Below are 22,098 nucleotides of genomic sequence, written 5' to 3'. Positions count from 1 at the left end.
GTAAAATTCAGCTCGATGTTAAGCCTTACGGGACACTTAACATCTCCACTTTCTCTTTAGTGCCTGTATTTACTTCGGAAGCCTCAAGTGGGAAGATTATGGCAGTTTAATCAAATTAAAACCAATGTAGTTACTTGTGTGATCCAAGGTGTTGATGGCTTTGGGTAGTTTCAGGGTTTTTTTGAGACTTCAGAGGCTTAGAGGAGAAATTGGAAACAAATCCTAAGATGCTGGTGCAGGAGTTTTACCACCTGAGGCATGGAAGGCCTGGGCAATATGCACTGTGTCAGGGAGCTACAGTACTTGCACCTGAATTACCCAAAAAAGAATTTGATGGTGGCACAGGGCACCGAGTATTCAAGAGAGCAAATTACGCCAAGCGTAGGGAGCATGATACTCAAGGTGCAGTTCAGTTGTGTTTACATAGTGTGAGTGTTTGATGGGAAGAAGACACTCTTGTAGTCAGGTTATGGAAGCTATTTAATGTCTCGCTTAAAAAGCATTTTTGTTGAGCTACATAAACGTAACACTTGTGTTACAAAAACATGACTAAACTTTCAAAAAATGTTGAAGAATAATAAGCCCAAAGGAAATGTGTGAATAACCTTCTCATGGTAGTCTGATTTTCTTGTCTGAGGTACACATGTTTATTCTATTTTTAAAAAAGAGGTATTTGCACTTACTGGAATTCAAATTTATTTGGAGAAGGATTTTTTACTTTGTTTCTGACAACAGTGAAACTACTTTAATATGTCTTTATGTCTTTTTTTTGTATTGATTATGTTGGTTTAAACTTAACGGGCTTCTAAATTTGTCTGCAAAATCCTGGTGAGGGGAGAGAAACTATTTTTTGTGGGGCTGAAGAGTCTCTTCAAACACAGCTGGTGGCAATGTACATTGATGTGCAGCTTAGACTCCTTTTTTATTGCTAAATAACTGTGGGTTGTATGGAATATTGTGTGTATAGTAGGGCTGCAAAGTCTGTCCCTTTCCAGTGATATAAATTGATGTTTATTTTAAAACTTTCTCAAGTAGCTTAATTCAGTTGATTAAACCACTGTAAAAGACAGTTTGGCTGTGTAAGCTAACTCAGTAGTATTAAGAACCTGTGAAATAAAACAATACTTAAAGCAGTAATTGTCAGTTGTTTTTTACAGCTGAGTCCTATTTGTGTCTACATACTATGTACTGCTATACGTGATGTACTTTCTATCCAGCTTGTGGCTATCTTCGTAGCAGTTCCAACTGTGTAAGAGGTTACTGTGTCATGGGCTTGGGACCTCTGTGTGCTCAGATTCTGTGCTGTTTTTTTTTTCCTTGTGTTTGTTTTCTGTTGGCACATTCTTCTTGAATACTGTTTATTCAGTTTCTTACAAAGTACGTTTCACAAGATTCTTGTGCAATCTCAATCCTTTACAAAAGAATGGCCTTCTGTAAGTGTGTCTTAATATAAACAAGTTTTGACCTTGTTTAATGCTAGCAGGTTTATGAAGGCCTCCCTAATTATTCTGGTCTGGAAAAAAATAAAACCACCACCAACTGCATTCAGCAGTGTACTTCCAAACTAGGTAGGTACTCTGGAAGTTTGGTAGATTTCCAAGTGCAGGTGTTCCTTAATGACCCAGTCTGATATAATAACTAAAATATCTTTTCTGAAATGAACTTAAAGTACACATGTGGTTTAACATTCAGGTATGTGAGTCTTTGTACACTTTGAGGGCTAGACTGAGGGGAAAAAAAATGCTCGTACTGGAAATCCATATTCATACAGCATCTCAGTTTAGATTTGCTTTGGCTCTAAGGTAGACCTTACAGGATGATGGGTTAATCCGAAACACCCAATGATACTCATCAGCAAGTAGGTATGTGGGTAACCAATCGGTCATGTATGCCTGGGGAAGTTAAATAACCCATCAGACAAGTCTGTTTGAGGAGAGTAGAGTTTCTATGTGTGGGAGTGCCCTAGCATTTCAAAAAAAGACACAAAAGCGATTTGTAGTGTGGGCAGAATGAGCTCAGCCTGGCTTGATAAGGGGTAGGTGAGCCAAAACCCTTACAGCTGTACTAATGCTGAACTGTGCCTGAGTGAGCAAGCTCCATGCAACTTCTTGTTTGGGTCGTGTTGGGGTGCCTCAGCTGACAGTAAAGATACTAACAAACATTTCCTGAAATGAATGGTTGTACTGAAAAGGTTACATATAAAATTAAGCACAAATAAGGACACAGATGAAATATAAATTGTGTAATCCTTTGATCATGCATGAAAGAGTAATTTGAAGTTGTGCTAGTGCTATATTGTGAATGTATGCCAGTATACTGTACTCATGTAATGCTCTTATTGCTATTGCTCAGTGCCTGAGACCTTTGTGAGTCTGAGGTTTGTTTCATAAAAGACATGTACTCTGTGCTTTGGAGCTTTTTTACTACTAAAGCTATCTTGGCCAGTTGTACTCAGCTATATTCTAGCCTTTTCTATTTTAAGTCTGAAACCAAGTGTTTTGGATTAATTTTGTACCTATGAGGTTAAACTTTGCTTTTCATTAACTCTTTTTAAATATAGGTAAAACTTAATGCACTTACCCTTCCTTATTTGTCATGTTAGTGTTCATGTACCACATAGTTACTAGTGAGTTTGGACAAAAAAAAAAAAGTCACAGAATCATAGTCATTTAAGTTGGAAAAGACCTTTAAGCATGTATGTACTTAGGATAGTGAATCATAGTGAATTCTTGTTGTGGAATGTGGCTTAGGCGATCCTGATTTCGTAGGTTATAATCAAAATACCTGTGGCAACTGCTACAGCTACTGGCATTGGAAAATATCACAAAGGTTGTAATTTGGTAATTTCACTGTACTGTGAACAGCTGAGCATGCAGCAGATAATCACAGTGAGTGCATGCAGTGTGGGAACTGTTGTGTCCTGGGGCATATCTGGAGGAAAGACGAGCAGTGGATCCTCCTCATTTTTACATACAGTTTTCGGTATGAAGTTGTTTAGTTCATGTGGTACCTATTAAACTTAACCTGCCTTGAGGAAAAGTGCAGGCCTCTTGCTAAATGGATATAAAGAGTAAACCAGGTATTGACATTGCTGTTCATTGCTGTCAGTTGTACGTGCGGTATTAGATCAGGTTTCTGCAAGTGTTTACGCTGCATGTTGTCTTGTTGGCAGCAGGCATGCATCAGCGCTTGAACTGAAGATAAGCCAGGTAGCTAGCAGATACAATTTGAACAACAAGATGTGGGGCTAGGAAAGTAAGAGAGTGAAAGCAACCTGTCTCCAGACATAATAATTAATCTTCTGATGGAAGAAGACTATTAGATTTTTTTACTCAAAAAGGTATTAGAAGTTTCCTTTTTTTTTTAACAACGCTAGTGGAGAGGCTGTGCATCTGAGACACTTAACAAATGTAGGGCTAAAAGATACTATTAAATAATTACCTGCCATTTATTGCATCCAGCTGTGTTTTTTCTACTGCTGTTTGTGCACTGACCTTAAAACCTTTACGCTTGGTTTAAATGCATCTTCAAAAATTTCTTCTTCACATGAATGTTAACTGTTGATATGCTAACCACTGGATCGGATCAGAAAGAGGAACGCTAGTCAGATGTTACTGTCTTTTATTTCCATCTGACTGGCTTCAGCTTCCAACCAGCAATTTTGTTAATAGCTTTTGTTGTTAGGTTGGGATCCTTTGATGCCTGGAATATTTTCACTATGAGGTATTTGTACATTGTGATGGAGTATTATGTCTTGATTTTGTAAAGCTAAATAGATTTGTTAAATGAGTTATTTCAAGCCTTATGAAAATACCATGGAATTATTTTTTTTTTTGCTTTTCCAGGATTTTCAATGTTATTCTTCAAATATGTCTGTTAGAGCTTTAAATAGAATCCCAATAGGAGTTTTGCCTAGCATTGAAATAGGATCATTTTACTGCTGTTTTGTTTTTACCTTGAAAGGCCAGCCTTTTGTCAAAGTGAAAACTGGATGTGCAAGCTGGATTGTCTGTCTGGTTTTGTTCTTGAATTATTTTGGGCTTATTGCTTTTCTATATTCAGTCCTTCATTCTCTGGATCTGAGCATGGATCAAGTTTGTGTTTCATGGTATAAAAAAGGGTCGTCTTCGGGCTGTACCACAGCAAGTAGCTGGAAGCCTTTGTTTGATGTAGCTGTTGCTATTTATAACCTTACTATTTACAACTCTGCCAGTCTCTAGCAGGCAGTGATATTCCAATACTGTATAGAATATTCAAGGGTTTCATAAGGCCTAATATTGATTGTTGTGAAGGTCTGGAAGCGTCATTGTGGTTGGATAACTTTGTTCAGTAGTCACTGTTGAACTGTGATGTGATAGAGATATGTATGTGTGTAAGTACTGTGTAATACTAGATCATGATTCATTTAATTTACAGAATTATCTGTATCAGTCACTTTTGGAGGCTGTTTCAGGAAGAAAATGTGCTTGTTCAGTAGTCACTTTTTCAGAAAAGGTTTTTCTTTCAAAATTTAGACGATTTGTTAAATCTTCATTGGTGGAGTTTTGCAAAGTTCTCAAGAAAAATGTTAGCTTTGGTTTAATTTTTTAACTGTTTCGATTATGCAATAAAGGAACACTTCATTTCTATGACTATTCGAGACTTTATGTATTCTGAATTCAGTATTTTGGTATAGTTACAGTACAAATTCCATAAATTGCTGTGGGTGATCCAGCTGGTTCACTGAGGCAGTAAGTTTGGTTTTGGGTTTTTTTTGGCTCTTAGAATGTCTAAGCATTGGAAATTCTACCTTCAGTAGGTGATTTGACTGACCACTTTCCTGTAAGTGTAGGCTAGTAGTCTGCAAGTGAGCATCCTCCAACTGATGGAACTGATTGTGTTTTGTTTCCCTAAATGGCATAAAATTTCTTAGTCTATGTTCTGTTTGTCTTTGGACTTGACCAAAGGTGCTGCTACAATCCTCTCAGGTGCTCGGAAAGGGAGGTGATGTTTCACTGCATGCATACATCTGTGCATACTCAGTTTGGGTTTTTTTTAAGCCTATACAGTGTTGAAGCAAACAGTTGAATGTCTTTTGGTGAAATAGAGGACAAAAATGCCTCATCTGCATGAAGCAGCAAACAGTGCTAGGATTTTTTGGTTGGTTTTGTTTGTTGTTTTTTTTTAGCAAATAACAGAAGTGACAGAGGGTACAGTTTGACAGAAATTGAGGGCTTGCAAAACTACTTTCTGAAAGGATAAAAAGATGTTTGGGATACTTTTCCAGAAACTGGTAGAAATTGTTGAAGTGCCTGCTTTAGGCTAGATTTGGATTAATAGGGAGGTGCTTGAAAATCTGAAACAATTAAAATTTGATGAAAATTACCATGGATTGATAGCATTCTTTTCCCTCGAGAATGACAAGAAATGACAGCTAGTGGTTTTAAAGTAGCATAACTTTTACAAGCTAAGGAAATAGGTAGATAGGGTCTCTCCTAAGATATAAGGAATACAAGATGATATATTAGTTTCAGCAAGAGAAATTCTGATGCAGGCAAAAGATGAGAGAGAAGTACAGCACTGTTAGGAATTCCAGAAATACTGTTCACTAAAAAAAGATCACATGAAAACTTGAGGCAAGGACATATGTATTGGGTTGCAGTACAAATAACAGCAAAGGTGAAAAGTCATGGAACAGAAAAGAGAGAAAAAGTTGCTGTGATAGTTTATGGTAATTGGGGAGAGTTCTGAAGTGTAGTGATTATTTGATTAAGCTAAGTACATTATGATAAAGACTGCTGAGTTAATCTTTGCTTTGATCTTCAGAAGAAGATAAATTTTATCCAGCCATGTAAAGGAAATCACAACTTTCCCCTGTCCCTGATACAAATTTTAGATAAGCTGAAATAGTCTAGATCCTCTTGGCTCAGTGGGTGCCAGTAAGCCAGTGCTTTGTGTTGTGGGTAGCTGAATACTTCCTTCTGCAGATACCAGTGGCCTGGTGTAGCACAGCTGTTGCTTACGGTATTTATGGAAATAACCAGTGGTGGTGGACCCAGGATTGTGGAAGTAGGAAAATACACTGCTCGTCTTCCAAAGCAAAGAAAGAGGAGGATGTTAGAGTTAGGTCAGGTTGACTGAAGTAGCTGAAAAAATGATAGAGCTAATAATGAAGTAACATAGGTGAGCATCAAGAGGTAACAAGGTGGTAGAGACAATAAATTGTGTTGAAGCAGTCCGATTTGCAAGTTAATTTGATGTTTGCGAAGACAGCAGCAGTAGATGCTGTACCTGGCTTTTTATTAAGTTGTGGCACAGTCCCATGTGAAAATCTTAATTTTAAAAAACACAGAAAAAACTGTGGAATAACTTTAAGATGAGATTGCTGTGTAGTAGATGCCTAGCGTTCTGGCAGGCTGATGCTGTCACGGCAGCTAAGCACCCACGCCGTGCTCGCTGCCCTCCTCCCACCACCAGTTGGCATGGGGGAGAGAACAGGAAGGGCATGAGTGAGAAAACTTGTAGGTCAAGATAAGGACCATTTAATAAGGAAGGCAAGAGGAACAGAAACAAGTGATGCAAAGCACTCACTTGCTACTTCCCACGAGCAGACTGCTGCCCAGCCGGTCTCAGTGTAATGGCTGTCCTGCAGCCTTCCAGCCTCTTACCCACCCCCAAACCTAGGGTAGTGGTTGAGTGCAGGAGAAAGAGAGAAAGCCTTCCTGCTTTCTCATGCCATTTCTATGCAAGTACTGTTCAGCAATAACCAGAACACAGGTGTGTCATCAATGCTTTCAGTTACAAATCCAGTGCACAGCACCTTATGGGTTTCTGTGAGGAAACCTGATTCCGTCCCAGCCAGACTCAGTACATGCATTTATGAAGAACACTTCATATATATACTCTTGTGTTTCACCAGCAGTCATTGATCTTCACAGCACTGATCTGTGGAGAATGAGTAGGATTTCTCCAGTTCCCCATGGCCCAAAACAATATATGATAGTATTAGTTTAGGAATTGTTTTATCTAATTTTATAGTTACTGTATTAAAGCAGCTTTTCTTGATGCCAGTTATCCTTAATATATTAGTGCTTTTTAAAAGCCACCTTTTCCCCCAAATTGCTAAAGTATTTTGCAGGCAGCTGCTTGCTTAAAAATACATTTATGATTTTGTGTGTGTTCCGGGAGTCAGATAAATGCAATTTTTCTTCCTGGAATGGTGGGTTGAAAGGATGGGTTAGAGCTGTGTCTCTGAGATTCTTCTCCTTTTTCTGATGATTTGTGTGTTACAAGAGACTATTATACTGACACTTTTTCCCTCTGAACCTTTCTATGTGAATGTGTCTCTTAAATGTTTCTTTGCCCTGTTTAAATTATTGTCTTTGCTTGGGGAGGAGGCTACTCTTACCCTGTGTGTGTGTGTGTACAATTATATATATAAAAAAATAATTGGCACATTAATTTGTAGTCAACGTAAAGTAAGTAACACAGTATTGTAAATACTTTCACTGACTTAATTGCTAAAATAGTACACTTGTGCAAATTTTAGTTGATATTTTTCAGAATTAGGTTTTAGAATGTGTGAATAGAGAAAGAGGCAAAGTTAAAAAGTTACAAAGCTACTTTTTGCTAAAGAAGAAAACCCTTACATTTTAACTGCTACTTCTTTTAGTCCTTGTTTATGCTTTTCTTAAAAAAATTTATAGACTAGATAAATCCATTAAAACCCTGGTAACTAGCAGTGGCATAGAGGAATACTCAAATCTTCTTTATTGCAGAGTGGTTTGTTAATCATCAGAGGCATATTGTAATGATGCTTTAGTAGTCTTAATACATTTCACCTCACTGAGACAAGGGAAACTGGACTGTGTGGCTATTAGAAGTATTTTTATGTAATTGATACTAACTGTGTGAGTCTTCGCACATAAATGTAAATTTTATTTAGGTTGGAGATTTGGAATAACTTTTCCTTTGTCATGTTGACAGGGACTAAGGGATAAAGAGGAGATTTTTATTTTTTCTGGAACAGTTTGTGAGAGTTGTGCAAGTTTACCGTAAGGGTTAGGGAGGAGGTTGTCAAAGCTATGAGAGCTGTTAAAAATTTGGAATATCTAATTATAATCCTCAGTGTAAAATGTGTCTTCACCTTTTATGGGAGGAAAAGGTGATTATAAGCTCAGAGGAGCAAAACTCTTTTCTGGTCAGTTTATTTAACAGATGGAGAATAAAGTTTCCTTGGCTTGGTGTTTTAAGTCTCGTCTACATTTAAAAAAATTTAAACTTGTTTTAAAATTCTGAGACTTACCAGAACAAAACACTGAATGTGTTTTGTCCAGGATCTCCAGTTCGAAAGCCCTAGAGCCCCTCTGCAGTGAGGGCTGGGCTGACAGGCCATGGGGTATGCGTGCCTCTTCTCTGCTGGGGTCTCAGGAGCGCTGGTGGAAGAGGAGCTGATGTACTCGGAAGAGCCGCTTTCTTTTAGAGGCTCCTTGTGCTTGGTTAGAAGAGGGAGTCTTAGGGTTGCGTGGATAGCTCTAGTATCAGGCACCTGAACGTGGCTTCTCCTAAGAACGTTTTTGGCTCTTTGCCTGTCGTGTACTGTGAGGAGTGCCGGTGATGCAGGCAAGACAGAGCTTCAGTGCTAAAATGATTCATCTGACTTTCAGCCTGCTCCCAAATTGCCCCAAGGAAAGACTGTGCGTCTAAAAAAATAATACAGCCTGTGGGTAATTGCTTGACCTGCTCTGCATTAAATGTTATAGATCCTTTTGATTACTGTCCTTTCTCTTTAGAAATGCTTTAAAATACTCAGTTATTTCATTAGAACTGAGTGGTAATCGGTTAAACATTAGTTTAATAGATGCTTATTTTAAAAATACCTTGCTTTTATTTCAGTTTAGGTTGTTTTGTATAATATGTGGTGCTGGTTTATAGCTTTTACAAGTTGGTTGCCTGATAATCCATGTCTCTTGACAGGCACATATGTCTTCCCTCGAGTCTTTTCTAAGATAAGAAGGCTGTGGCTTTGAGTTAAAATTAATGATTGCAGTTTGGCTGAGACTTTGATAGATCTGCAGTGTATTGTGCATCTGTTAATTCCCTTTGTGTATCTGTTCTAGTTCAGTAGTAAGCTAAGGTTCTTTCCAGCTCAGTTAGTTTCAATCTGGAGGGCCATTTACTTGAAACAGGCAATGAAGTTTACAAGTTCTATATTGTAACTTAATACATATTATTACTATGTTATTTATTACATTACTGTAGAGCTAGTGTAATCATACATGTAATGATTTTGTCCATGTTGAGCTATCCAGTTGTGCTAATAATGACAGCTGTCTGACATTTTATCCTTAACCTGCAGTTACCTCAAAATGTGAACTTTCTCTTGACATCAGTGGTATTCATCTATATGGCCATAGTAATTAATACACATATGACATAAGCAAGTTGACTCTTTCAGAGATTTTTGGAAATAAATGGAGATAGGTATATTTTTTCTGTATATAAACTGAAGAGTAGTTATTTAATTTTTAACTACTTAAGTTGAAGCCTAGACCTTTGTGAATGGGATTTGGACTTGTCATTTAGACAACAGAACATGATCTTGTGTGTTCTCATTAGTGAATGGTATCCTGAAATTTTCCTTTAGAACAGAAAGTAAATGCTGCAGTTGGCCTGGCAGTCAGAGAGTGCTTGAATCAGTTGTTAGGTGAATTGCATAAATCAGAAATGGTTTATTAAGCTCGACTGTTTCTGTACTTCAGCTCTGGTAATTCATCTGTATGCTGTCACATGACTGTTGGGAAGTTCAACTGAAACCCAATTAGTATGTCACTTTGCTAGTTTGGGTCGTAATTAGCAGTGAAATGCAGAGTATGAGTCAGTGGTTGTACAACTAAATTCTCATCTATGAACTTAAATAATTTAGATTGAGAAGACTCGAGCAGCTCTGTGCTTCCCCTTAGACTGCAAGGAGGCAACTTGTAATGGGTATTGGAGTGGAGGAAAGAAGTTTTGTGGGAAAGCTTACTTGCAGACTTCATTTCATCTGGTTTTCTGGCAGTAGTTTAACAAAACCTAATTGTTCAGACTTCAAAAAAAGCGATACATTTATTACATTCAGTAGAATTTAAAAATGCTTTCTTGTTCTTAATTCTTGAAGCTTCATTTTTTTGAAACTTCAGAGTTTGAGTTTTCTTACTTACAGAATACTTGCACAGAAATCAACCTCTGTGCTGGTCATATATGCTAAGTGAAAGCATGTCCTTGAAACAGGGCACTTCAATGAAAAAATTGTAGGTGTTGGTGGAAGTAGCCTTAGAGAGCAGCGATGGAACTTGGGCTGAAGCTTAGGTCTGAGACATCCAGCGCCAGGCTGAATACCTAAGGTTAGTGTGAGCTGGATTCTTACATTTGGCTATTTGCTGGTTATCCGTGTTGCAACAGCTATACAAGCTGTGGTGGTTATCTGTAGCACAACATGGTAGGTCAGACAAGGGAATACAATTTCAATGTACAGCTTGGTTGGAGGCAGCCTGTGGTGACAGCTGAGTGAGCGTCAGTGAGAGGCAGCATCTCCAGTTATGTTGTGTGTGTTCTTTTCCCCTTTGCTTCATTGTCTTCATTGAGTTTTACAAAGTCCTGGCTTCTACCAAACAAGCTCTATATGCTTTTTTGTGGGATTGGTATTTTTAGTGATTGGTGTGATAAATACATAAGAGTATGCTGAAAATGTCTTTATTTCTGTTGGGGAGTAGGAATGCTTTTGGAGTTGGGGTTGTTTTGGTTGTTTGTGGGTTGTGGTGGTTGGTGGTTGTTTGGGGTTTTTTTTTGGTTGCCACATTTATTGGGGCTGTACAAGCATAGCTTGTTTGCCTTTTAATATGTAGGGCATGATCCTGAAATGTTGTATAACCAGTAAAACTAATTGATCCTTCTTTAGTTCTGTTTTCCTAGCTTCAGCAGCAGCAAGTTAATAATTATAGCCTTTGCTCAGTCTGCTCTGATGTCTTGATCTTTTTGCAAATTTTTTTGAAGATTTATCCATCCTTGTGCTTTGCTTTTTTGTTTTGCTTGCCTGTACAGCAGCTAAAAAGTATTCTGGAAGCTCAAGAGGAAAGAGTAGATATGGTCCATCACTCCCGCCTTCCTGTCTGTCTTTATTTTGCCATAGAGAAAAGAAATAGTAGTAGTTTCACAGGGATAGGAGGTGACATGCTTCTGACCTTGTTTTTATGAATTCTGAATGGAGTTCCTTCTCAGATGTGCAATAGGTGGGACTTTCATGCTTTTGAGTCTTAAAGTAGTGTGCTATCTAATGTCTTTGTCTTAGATACACAGTTAATGGAGAGAACTAGACCTCTGGGTGCAATGAAAAGACTGAAAAGAGCACTTTGTTTCTTATTTTCCTATCTCCTCTGACAGATAAAGTGTTAATACTCAGAATCTACTGATGCTTTTATGATGGGACCTCAGCAGTCCAGTACCTGCTAGGGATGTGACAGCCATATTAGGTCTTCAAAGCAGGTGACTTTGATAATCACCTGTGAAGGACCACTGCTCTAGCCTGTTCTCAAATGGGTTTTTCATGAATGTGGGAAAATGCCAGCTGAAGTGAGAGCATTTGATAATGTTTTGGAGGAGCCAGAGTTCATAGTCTCATGCTGAGTTTCTGCCCCCTTCTGCAACAAAATTGAGGTTTGTGTACAGCCTTCTGTATGGAACTAATCCTTTTGTAATCTGAATCTTGGACAGCATGGTATCGCTCTGGCAATTTTTAGAGTTTGCCAGAATTCAGGGTCTGCTGCATGTATGTGAATAGCCTCTACGTTGTTTGTGCCTCTTGATGCAGGACCCAGAACTAAAGTTTTCACTAGGACCAGCTTTGCAACAGTTGTCTAATGCCATTCACAGGAAGGAAATAAAAAGGTACTGGTTTAGAGGGAGCTCTGTGGTGAATGTTCATTCCTTCCAATTGAAAAATACTTTCCCCCAGCTACGTGCTACAGGCATATAATCCCTAGAGCCTGAAAAAGTGGGCCTTATTTTCAACATCACATTTGTTCTCCATTTCTTAGCACTCTGGGGTAGAAGGTGAAAGAGAAAAATGAGGAAGAGCTGAGTAAATCTTCAGAGAAGGGTTGAATCCCAGAGAGGGGAAAATAATTAGGAGAGAAAACTGAAAGTAGAACTCTGCTTCCCGTGTTTCCTTTGGATTGAAGGTCCACCAGTGATAATATTGATATATAAACCTTGAAATATTCCACTTTCAATCTTTTCCCATCTGATGGTATTGCATTTAGAAGACCTAATGTGTTCAAGCCTGCTTTTGTATGACCTGCATTACCATGAAGTTTCTGGATCATATTTTATTTCTATGTTTTCTTATCTTCTCCCCGCCCCCCCCCCCCCCCCCCGATAACTAATAGAATAAATGTCATGATTTATTTTTGGGGGGAAATGGTTAACATCTTTTCACATCTAAGAAAATTGATTTTTTTTTTTTAGATATGAAATGCTACCTTCTGGGTGAACTTTTTAGGAAATCTGCATGTCTTACTGTCTTAAGTAAGTTTACCTATATTCTCAAACTTGAACAAGGATAGTCAAATCCGTTCTTCAGGTGTGTTATACTTCACTGCAAAAGCTGATCCACCCTCATTAAGAGATACCCTCTCATGGATGGTGACCATTCCAAGTGCAGCAGTGTTTGTGTAGGTACAATTCCCACTGTATTCGTACAAGCCCTGGCTTGTTTCTGTCACGTGTAAGGATGTTATATGGGGAGTTGTCCACAGAATGTTCTTCACTGACCTTAGTTAGATGTAAAGTCCAGGAGATCACCGCTTAATCCTTGTTTCACTAATACACCTTCTCATTTTCACTATGTTGAAGGCTTTATCTGTTGTAAGACTGTTACACTGGCTTGTATTTGAATGTACTTAAGAGTCTGAAGATGGGCATCACAATCTCTTCGGTGCTAGCTTTGAACTGTAGAATTGAAGGTGGCAGAGAGGAGGCTGTGAACATGCTTTTATATAGAGTGACTGATCAGCCTAGACACGTAAGATCGTTCAGAAGACTGAAGATGGTAGAGCATTTATTAAACAACCTCTTTTGTGAAGTCTTTTTGAAGATCTGCTGTGGTGACATTTGATATTTCTTTCAGTTTTGTGCTAAGAAGGCATGCAGTAGTAATCACTTGAAGTAATTAGAAGATTACTTCCTTTACAAATATCTTGCTTTTTATTGCCATTTTTTTTTACCAGTGTTGCATAGCATGGGTTATTTTATGTGTGTTTCCTTTGTCCTCTTTGGTCCAATTCTGGATTAAGTTGTAAGCACTGTAAGCATGATCTGGGAGTTTATTCATCAGCCTGAAAGTATAACTTTGAGAAGAATATAAATCTTAAGATAATCTAGCCTCTTGACCCTGAATTAAAATCTAGTCCCTTAGAAAACAGAGTTACTTCATAGGGTTATTTTCTACCATGAAGAGTAGTGCGGGGCTGCTTTGTTCCCTGCAGTAGAGTAGACCTATAGCAAAGAGCTGGTACGTTGCATGGTTTATTCTTTGTTGCCTTAATCTGATACTCCTCATTGAAGGAAACCTGTTTTAGTGCCTGACTTAAGAATTTGATCTGCATAATTTTTCCACTTAAACCAACAAAACTGAATTATCATTCAGTTGAAGTCGAGTATTGCTGTATTACAGACATTGGGAAATGTTTATGTGTGTGAAATTGTGAACCCTATGTATCATGTAATGTCTTATTTTCCTTCTTGGTTTGTGGATAGGAAGTGTTTCACTTCCCATGAGTCTTCTAATATTTCCATTTTCAGTTTTTTAAAAGCGTGCTTTTAAAGACATCTATTTTGCTTTGTGTGTTTCTGGGTATATAAATGTATGTGTATGAAATAAAATGGATGCTGTCCACTAGAATGTCCTTTTTTGGCTGTTCTGCTTGCATTAAATATTATCAATTTGGGTGGAAGGAGTTTTAATAAAGCATAATTAATTCTAGAGATTACTTGTATACTTAATGAAAGGGTCAAATTTGCAATGTCAGCATTATATCTGCCCTTGATTCTTTAAAACATTGTTAACAAAGCAGAGTATTGCTTAATTCTTATGTGGAAATCTGTTAGAGTTCTTTATCTTTACAGAAATTAATGCAGAACCTGTGAAAACTAAAATAATTGCATTTCTGATGCACTGTTCTGAAAGGGTTTCCTAATTTTCCTAATGCAGAATCTTAGCTGTCTAATAGATTATATACCTCAGAAATGGTATTTAAAATCTTCCAACAACTCAACAGTTTGAGATGGGAAGAGTTACTCTTGATGGATTTATATACCTCCAGAAGTGGGAAGGTTTCCTTCATTTTTGTTTTTTTCCCATTAATATGTTCAGGACTAGCTAACCTATGCAGTGAAATTCTGTTGGGTTTTGAAAAAATCTGAGGATTTGGACTGTTGTTCTGTGTTCTCATGGGTAGCAAGATATTGGAGGGTGACTATTATGCAGCTTACAGAAGCATTTCCAGTAGGTATGTAGCTAGAAACAGTTAATTCAAGAAACAGCATTCAGACTTTTTGGTAAGCTGTAGAGGATCCAAGACTTCCAGGTGCTGTGGTTTCTTGGATGTTCTCTCCTTTCTAGTCTTTCTAATCTCTCATATGTGGCATTGGGAGCTTCAAACTCATCCTTGAGTTGGTGTTTCTTTCATTAGTATAGTGTAGCATGTGGGCTGATCCAGAAATGAGGTGCTGATATTGGAAACCTATGCAGCTGCCAGTCTAAGCATTATATCTAAGGATATAATTTTTTTAGCTGTTTTTCTTAAGATGAAAATAGTCCCGAAATTCTGACTTGCAGAAAATTTTCTGCATCTTGACATATTGCTCCAAAACTTTTAATCTGCTTTAAAATCTTTAAAAAAGCAAACAAAATGCTTTAAAATCTTCTCAAATACTTTACTTCTAAGTATTAAAACCACAAGTTGAACAAACAACTTTTTGTTATGCTCATTTGTTACTAGTGCTTGAAATCTAAATTTAGGTATTTGACAAGTAAGCAGAAAGTACATAATTACCAAGATTGTAGAAAGAAACAGCTATGCTGTCTCAGCAGATCATTCTTCACTTAAAATGAATATATATTTGTATTGAAATGCTTTAGGATGAAATGTTAACCTAGCCTTTATTCAAATAACTCAAACTCAGCATGAATATAAAAGTCATGCAGAAACCCTTAGTTATTACAGGTGTAAGATTTTAATGGAAGTACATCCAGCATTCAGAGAAAGTTGAATCTAAAACTTTGGAAAAGTGTTTGGTGGGTTAGCTCTTTTTAATTTGAACCTAATCATATACTTAGAAAAAGTATAGGTGGAATGCACTAGTAAAGAAAGTGAGATTAACCCCCCCCCCCCCAATTAATCACTAATAGTTAAATAATGAGTAGTAATGGACTGTAAAAGTGGAGGCCTTGCCATAGGTTTAATTTCAAGGTGGGAATGCTGCATGGGTAGTTTTAATAAAACTTTTCTGTTCCTAGCAGTGTAGGTTTCGTTTTGTTGTCAGTTGAACGTTGAGGTCTTGCTTCCCCATATTGCAGCTCAGGGTCTGTTTCTGCCCACTGACAGGATGGCTGTTCTAAGGTGGAGCCCCCAGCTTTTTGTTTCTTCTTAAGTCTTGAATGCTTTTGGGTTTTATATCCTGTCTCTGGGAGAAACTTACATACTGTATTTAATCAGTAGTTGCACTGATGTTTGTAGGACTACTCAAAATAGTAAGACTACAAATAAAATGTGTGAAGCTTTTTCTTTATGCCACTGATCATCATATTGCATGTTCTGACCATAGTCTTCTGCAGTATTCTTGTAGTTCAGTGATTTATAGGTGAAAATTCATGAGTCCTCAGAGTTAAAAATCAATGTTAATGTCATATAATTTGACAAGATACATAAAGCTGTATTGTGGTGCACTGCTTCAAGTGTAAAAACAGTGGGCCTTCTATTAGTAATTCATAACAAAAGCTGTACTCCTAGTATATTATAGCACCATACTTCAACCATCATGTAACTACGTTCTGCCTTGAAGTCTGCTGCTACTGTTGGTCTTCAAGGTATCGTAAGTAAACAACTCTGTCCCAGCACCCATGGTTTTGGAAATAAAGTTAAATACAGCCCTTGATGCTTAGCGCAGTGTAATCTGCACTAGGGCATAAGATTACTGTATTCTTTCTTCCATTAGAAGTCATACAAAGGTAAGCAGGTCATTGTTTTATATATTTATATTATTAACTTCTTGGGGGTTGCAGTGTGAATCAAGCAAATTTCAAGTCACTCTCAAGGTTGAAGTGAAAGTGAAACTTGTGAATAATCTCTCCTTGAACTATAACTGATGTATTTAACCTGACTTTAGACTACAGTGTTTAAGACAAGAGCCTGATTCTGGCAATGCATATTGATCCAGCAAGGGTGGTAACAAAATCAGGAAAGAATGCTAATTTTGAAAAAAGGGGTAACAAAGCAAAAAATAAAACTAGCCTACAGGCAGATATTGTTTTTATAGGCTGAACCTGCAAAAGTGGCGTTACAGCTTACTAGAATGCTGTTTCTCGAAAGACCTTTAGAATTTAGACTTGTGTATGATAAATTGTATTAAGTAAATGCCTAACTTAGAGTCAGATTTTATTTTTTGCACTTAGTAGGATGTCCCTCACTTTGACCATGGTTGTATAGGTGTTGCTGTGCGGAACAGCAGCCAAGTAGCAACTGTTAGGGCTTGGTAAGCTTTTTGCTTTGGAAGCTGGAGGGTGTCTTAATTATTGCTGATCCTAGTGAATAGCCATTCTCTCTTCCCATGCAAGCGCTGTTTGGCAAGCTGGTTACAGACCTCTCACTAGAAGCTGAAGCAACTCTGTGGAGGCTCTCAGATAAATTGCATACAGCTAAGCAGCTGATACTGTGACTGTGTGCCCCAAATCAAAAAGAGGTACTGAAGTTGTGGTGAAGCAAGCTTTCAAGTTCGGCAGGCTTGAAACAGAACTTCCTTTCCATTTTCTGCACTGGGCACGCAGAGGGACCCCAAAGAGCTCCGTACCTGAAACGTAGCTGTACGTTAGAGCAAGGCAACTCCTTAAAAAGAGACGGTTCAGAACTGCAGGGGTGAGACAGACTGAATAGAGGTGTGCCCTTCCTCTGGGAGCAGATGAAGTGGGACTGTGTCCATGAAGGGCCTCTGTGCCCTTTCCCAGACTCCTGCAGGCTGCGGGTTCTTGGTCATTTCCTCATTCTCTCTCCTGGGCTGTCTTTCATTCCTTTTGCCTTTTATTGCCTAGAAAATAACTGAACTTGCTCTCAGTTACTTCTGGGGAGAAGCAGTTGTTGTCTTTGATCCTGAGGGTTTTTCCAGCCCAGAAGATGTAGGGGTGACTAGTTGGAGAGCCTTTCCTGGTGTCCATCCAGTCTTCCTAAAGACCTACTGTATACAGTGATTTGTGAACAAACAAATGCTGTAGGTACTTAATTGAAGGATTGAACTCTTAAATTATTACTGTTCTTCACAGAAAACAACAATTTAATGTCTTGTTTTCTTTGCCTAATTTTGGTAGGGTGTGTGTATTTGTAATTGAAGGTGGAAAAGCAAGTAAGTGAAGTAGGTCTAAATATTTGTTGGAAGAACAGTAATAGAATTGCTGATGCTAATAGGATTTAACAATCCACTGATGATACCTAAATAAGCAAGAAAAAAGGGAAACCCTAATCCTTTGTGCATATTCCCCCAAGCTTGTGTTACAGTTTTGGAACTAATCCATCAATGCATGTTACCTATGCAAAGAAGGTGAAAACTCTGCTGTTCAGCTGATTATAATGGAATGGTCTTAAAAAGTATCACCTCGATTGTGCTGGTTGCATTGTATTTGAGTCTTTCAGATTGCAGATCTCAGTGATTATGTGCCTAGCAGTACTTTTAACGCTTTCTGGTTTGCTTGAACATAATTCATAACTCTTGTATTATACCTTCACTCACAAATTTTGCAGGCAGTTGTACTGGTTATCATCACAAAAGGCATTTGCTGGCTTTCTAGACAAAAGCAGAATACTGACTGTTTACAAGCAAAACACTGGGTTTTTTGTTTGTGTTTTAAATTTACCTGAATTTTTTTAGAAATTAGTTATGGTGGGGAGTTCCCCCACTTGTGAAACATTGCAAAATACAAAAAAGTGTGCCAGGTCTGATCTTCCAATGAAACTATCTGGGCAAGAGTCTTAACATCTTATACTTTAAAGTATTTGTAGTTAAAGTTTTACAGATATTTCCAGTAACTAGTTTAGCTTAAGAATGCTATTAGTCATGTCAGTCTTCTGGTTCGTGTAGGGTGACTGTAGAGAATTACCACGGTTACTAGGTCCACAGCAAATTATTGTTATCTTATTGGATCCCTTTTACTTGCTTTCTGACTGGGTTTTTAAAATTTTATTTTTTTTTTAAATACTGTGCTGGATAAAAACCTATTTTAAAAGTGAACGTCCAAGATAATGTCAGCTGCAGCTCTTCAAATGGGAATGTGACAAACACAGCACTTTCCTTCCAGGTAGTGAGTATCTTGTAGGCTGGTCCTAGGAGGGATGATGACCTTTGTTTTTTCCAGGTGCTGCTGAAATGTTTAGCTATTTAGTAGGTTTGAAGAGCTTGTGATGTGAAACATCAGCCAGCTGTTGCCATTCTGTTTTGTCCCTTTATTTTCACTCCTTTACCTTCCATCATGTGTGTGGCACGGACTTTTTAAAAGCTCACTGTAGTAGAAGAGTCATACTGATAAAAGCTAGTATTTTGGGGTCTTATTTCCAGCTAATATCAAGTCTTTGGTATTTGAAAATTTTCATTTATAGGATGAGGGATTTTTATTTATAGGAGAGGATGAGATTACGTGAAATGAGGAAGAATGTCAGATTAAAGGGGTTAAGCTCTAGGAAGGTAAAAGTATAATATGTGTCTTGGAAGTGAGAGGGAAGTGAACATGAGTACTAAAAAAAAATTATTTTTAAAATTTTTATTTCCACAAGTGATTTTTTTTAACCTTCTAACACTGAGAAGTCTAAAGTTGATCTGCTGCAATGGGTATTTGTTTGTTTCCTTCCTTCTAACAGGTCGTGACAATGCATGTGAGAAGACTTCATACATGTTTCTGCGGAAGGAGCTTCCTGTGCGACTTGCTAACACCATGAGAGAAGTCAATTTGTTGCCTGATAACTTACTTAACAGGCCTTCAGTCGGGCTAGTACAGAGTTGGTAAGTTAAAAAAAAAGATTGAAAAATTGGTGTAGAAATAACACTGTATGTGTTGCTTTACTTGTACCTCAGCTTGAATTGTCTTGAACTGAAGCCTTTTTTCTGCCTGGAATTGTTTATAATGTGTTTCATGTCAAATGAAGTTCCGTTTTCTTCTGTCTAATGCTAAGTAATATGGGTCTTAGAGATAAGAATTTTTAAGTTAGTCTTGTAAGTTAGTAAAAGCACACTGTTGTCTCTCAGAATCAGACAGCAACTTCCAAGAGTGAGCTTTGTAAATACTCCATACTGCATTGCACCTGTGACTTCATGAAATAGCTGTTCTTTCTCCTTATTCTTCCTTTGTCAAAAACATGAAAGAAAATTTAAACCTTGTCTGTTCTTCTCATTGCTGAATCTTTAAAAATATAACCTGGTATTCGGTGGAAGTTATGGAATGGGACAAAAATCTGTTGTCGTCCAGTAAGTAACATTCTCCATTGTAATCTTTTCCACAGTAATAAATTTCTAACCTACTTGCATGTTCAGTGAGGTTTGGAGACTACTGCCTTGTATGTATTAAGGTCTAAAAAATCGTTGCACATGGGGAAATGTATTATCTGCAGATACTTGATCCAAAAAGTTTTTTGTATACTGCAAAGGTATTTTTACATAAACTTTCCTTTGTGAATAACAGCTTATCAAACTGTAACAGCAACTAACGTTGTAGGCTTCTGTTAAGTTTAGTCATAGCCCTTAACTCAAGAAATTCCACACTGACTATACATTTGACTGCTGGGTTTAGTCTTATTTATCAGGCTTCAAACTTAGAAAATACAAATTAGGATATGTGATATTGTGTACTCTGGTTTAAGTGTGTTTGTCTATGAAAGGTAATACTAGCTGTCTTGATGACCACTTCAAACATAGTGATTAAGTGCTTCAAATGAATGTAAGTGCTATGGAACCAGAGTAACAATCACTTTGTGATTAAGTGGCAGCTTGTGAGGTTTGAAGGCGTGTATCATCTGTGTGATGTTATCGGAAGCTGTTATGCCAAATAGGAAAGAGTGGATAATATACAGGCATTCTAGGCTTTTCTAATCTGCATGACTCATGAAGCTGTCTTTAGTGAAATATGGACAAATATATGGATGAAGAAAATGAAGTAATTTTTCTGTAGTGACTCTGCAGTGTAATTCTTTTACTCCCAGTGTATGTTCTGTGGCATATGCTTCTGCCCTGCTGATACAGAATTGAGCAACATTTGGATCACTTCTGGGAAAGGAACTGAATGGGGTGTTAAGAGTGGATGCCCCCTTCAGAATTTTTGCTCAGAGGTTTGAGGACTCATGGGATGACTTTTATGGCTACAGTAGCTCCTACTAATTAAAAAAAAATAATCACTTGAGTGTATTAGTGCAGATCACATTATCATATAAAATATACAATTTGGACAGGTAATAACAACAGTCATTGTATACTCTCACGGCTGTAGACTGATGGTTTTCTGTTAAAATGGGCCAAAATACCAGACTTTAACATGATGAAGTTATTCAAGTGGGCAGCCAGCCCAGAGGTTGAAGTTTGAAATTGTTTGTAGTAGTGTTCTTTTAATTTTGATCCTCAGTAAACTAACAATTTTTGTGGAAAGGATTATCTTCCTGAGTTTATGTAAGAATGTTTTTGTGATCCTGTGTCAGAAGTAACAAAAGTAACTGTAGTTTTTGTGATTATGGATGTGGACTTTGAAGAGTTTATTTCTTATTTTTCTGTTTAGACGTTTTAAATTCCTTTTTAAAAAACATTTACGTGTAGATTGTAAGTCTTAGTGATATACTGGTGATGAGCCTTGGGCAAAATTCACTGTATCAGCTTCTAAAAAGGCCAAAATAAGAGTTTAACATCAGCGTGAATGATCTTGAGTGTTATGCAGCTATGCTGCTAGCAGGTTTTGAAGCGTATTTGTAATGTCTTAACCTAGTTTAGACACATCTAGAGAGAGATTTATTACTTTTATGCAGTAGAATACAAACTTAGCTGTTCAGCTGTTTTGTGAACCTGTAAAATGAGGAAACCTCTTACTGACACACTTGTTTGATACTTCAGGTAAGATTTTTTCAGATTGGATTTCATGATCCTTTATTCTTACTATGCCATAGGTTGAAGAAGCTTGACAGTTTGTTATTATGCAAAAAAAATCTGATGTTAATTTGCCAAAAGTGAGCAAAGATGTAGTTTAATGCATTATTCACCTTTGATCTGTTTATTTGGTAATTTATGCAGTTGCCAGCGTATTTATGATTTATATAACACTACCACTGTGCACTAAAAGCCTGTTTTTATGTGTATTTGGTGCAACTCCAAATTAGCTAGAGCTTTAAAATTTGAAATCCTAGTCTATTTCTTAATGCCAAAAAATGCAAAAAGCTCCTTATCTTTAAAGTAGGTTTGATTAAACTTTTAAATTAGGGTGCACAGTGGCTCTATAAATAGACGGAACTTAGGTGTGGTGGATAAGAAAAAAAGTAACCCCAGGCTGTATGGCATGGATCCTTTCCCATCAATCCTCTATCCAGCCAGGCAGTGACATTCTGGATTGCATGATTTTTCTTAGTCCCTTATAGGTCCCTTGGGAAGCAACTTCATCTTGTTACTTCTGAGAATATGCTCCCTGCTGCAGACAATCCTTGTTCTCCTCATGGTTCTCTAATCCATCTTCATGGTCATGCTGTAGGCACTTTGCTTCCTGTACCGTGCTTCTGGACTGCACTGTGCTGCCTAACAGATCTTATGTCTGATTGCTTGATTGCTCTCAGGAAAGGTGCATTATTTTTTTTT

General features: G+C 37.6%; 1 protein-coding gene across 1 annotated transcript in view; it reads left to right on the top strand.

Annotated features, from left to right (window-relative positions):
- Positions 1–22,098, top strand: part of PDK3 (pyruvate dehydrogenase kinase 3) — a 55,087-nt gene that overhangs the window by 2,127 nt on the left and 30,862 nt on the right. The window contains exon 2 of the mRNA XM_040582493.1: positions 19,137–19,278. Within this exon, the coding sequence (XP_040438427.1) occupies positions 19,137–19,278 (142 nt within the window). The remainder of the gene's footprint in view (positions 1–19,136; positions 19,279–22,098) is intronic.

This window comes from Falco naumanni, chromosome 2 (genome assembly GCF_017639655.2).
Source record: "Falco naumanni isolate bFalNau1 chromosome 2, bFalNau1.pat, whole genome shotgun sequence".
Lineage (NCBI taxonomy): Eukaryota > Metazoa > Chordata > Aves > Falconiformes > Falconidae > Falco > Falco naumanni.
The sequence above is the reverse complement of the archived record's forward strand: the minus strand, read 5'-3'. Positions and strand labels throughout refer to the sequence as shown.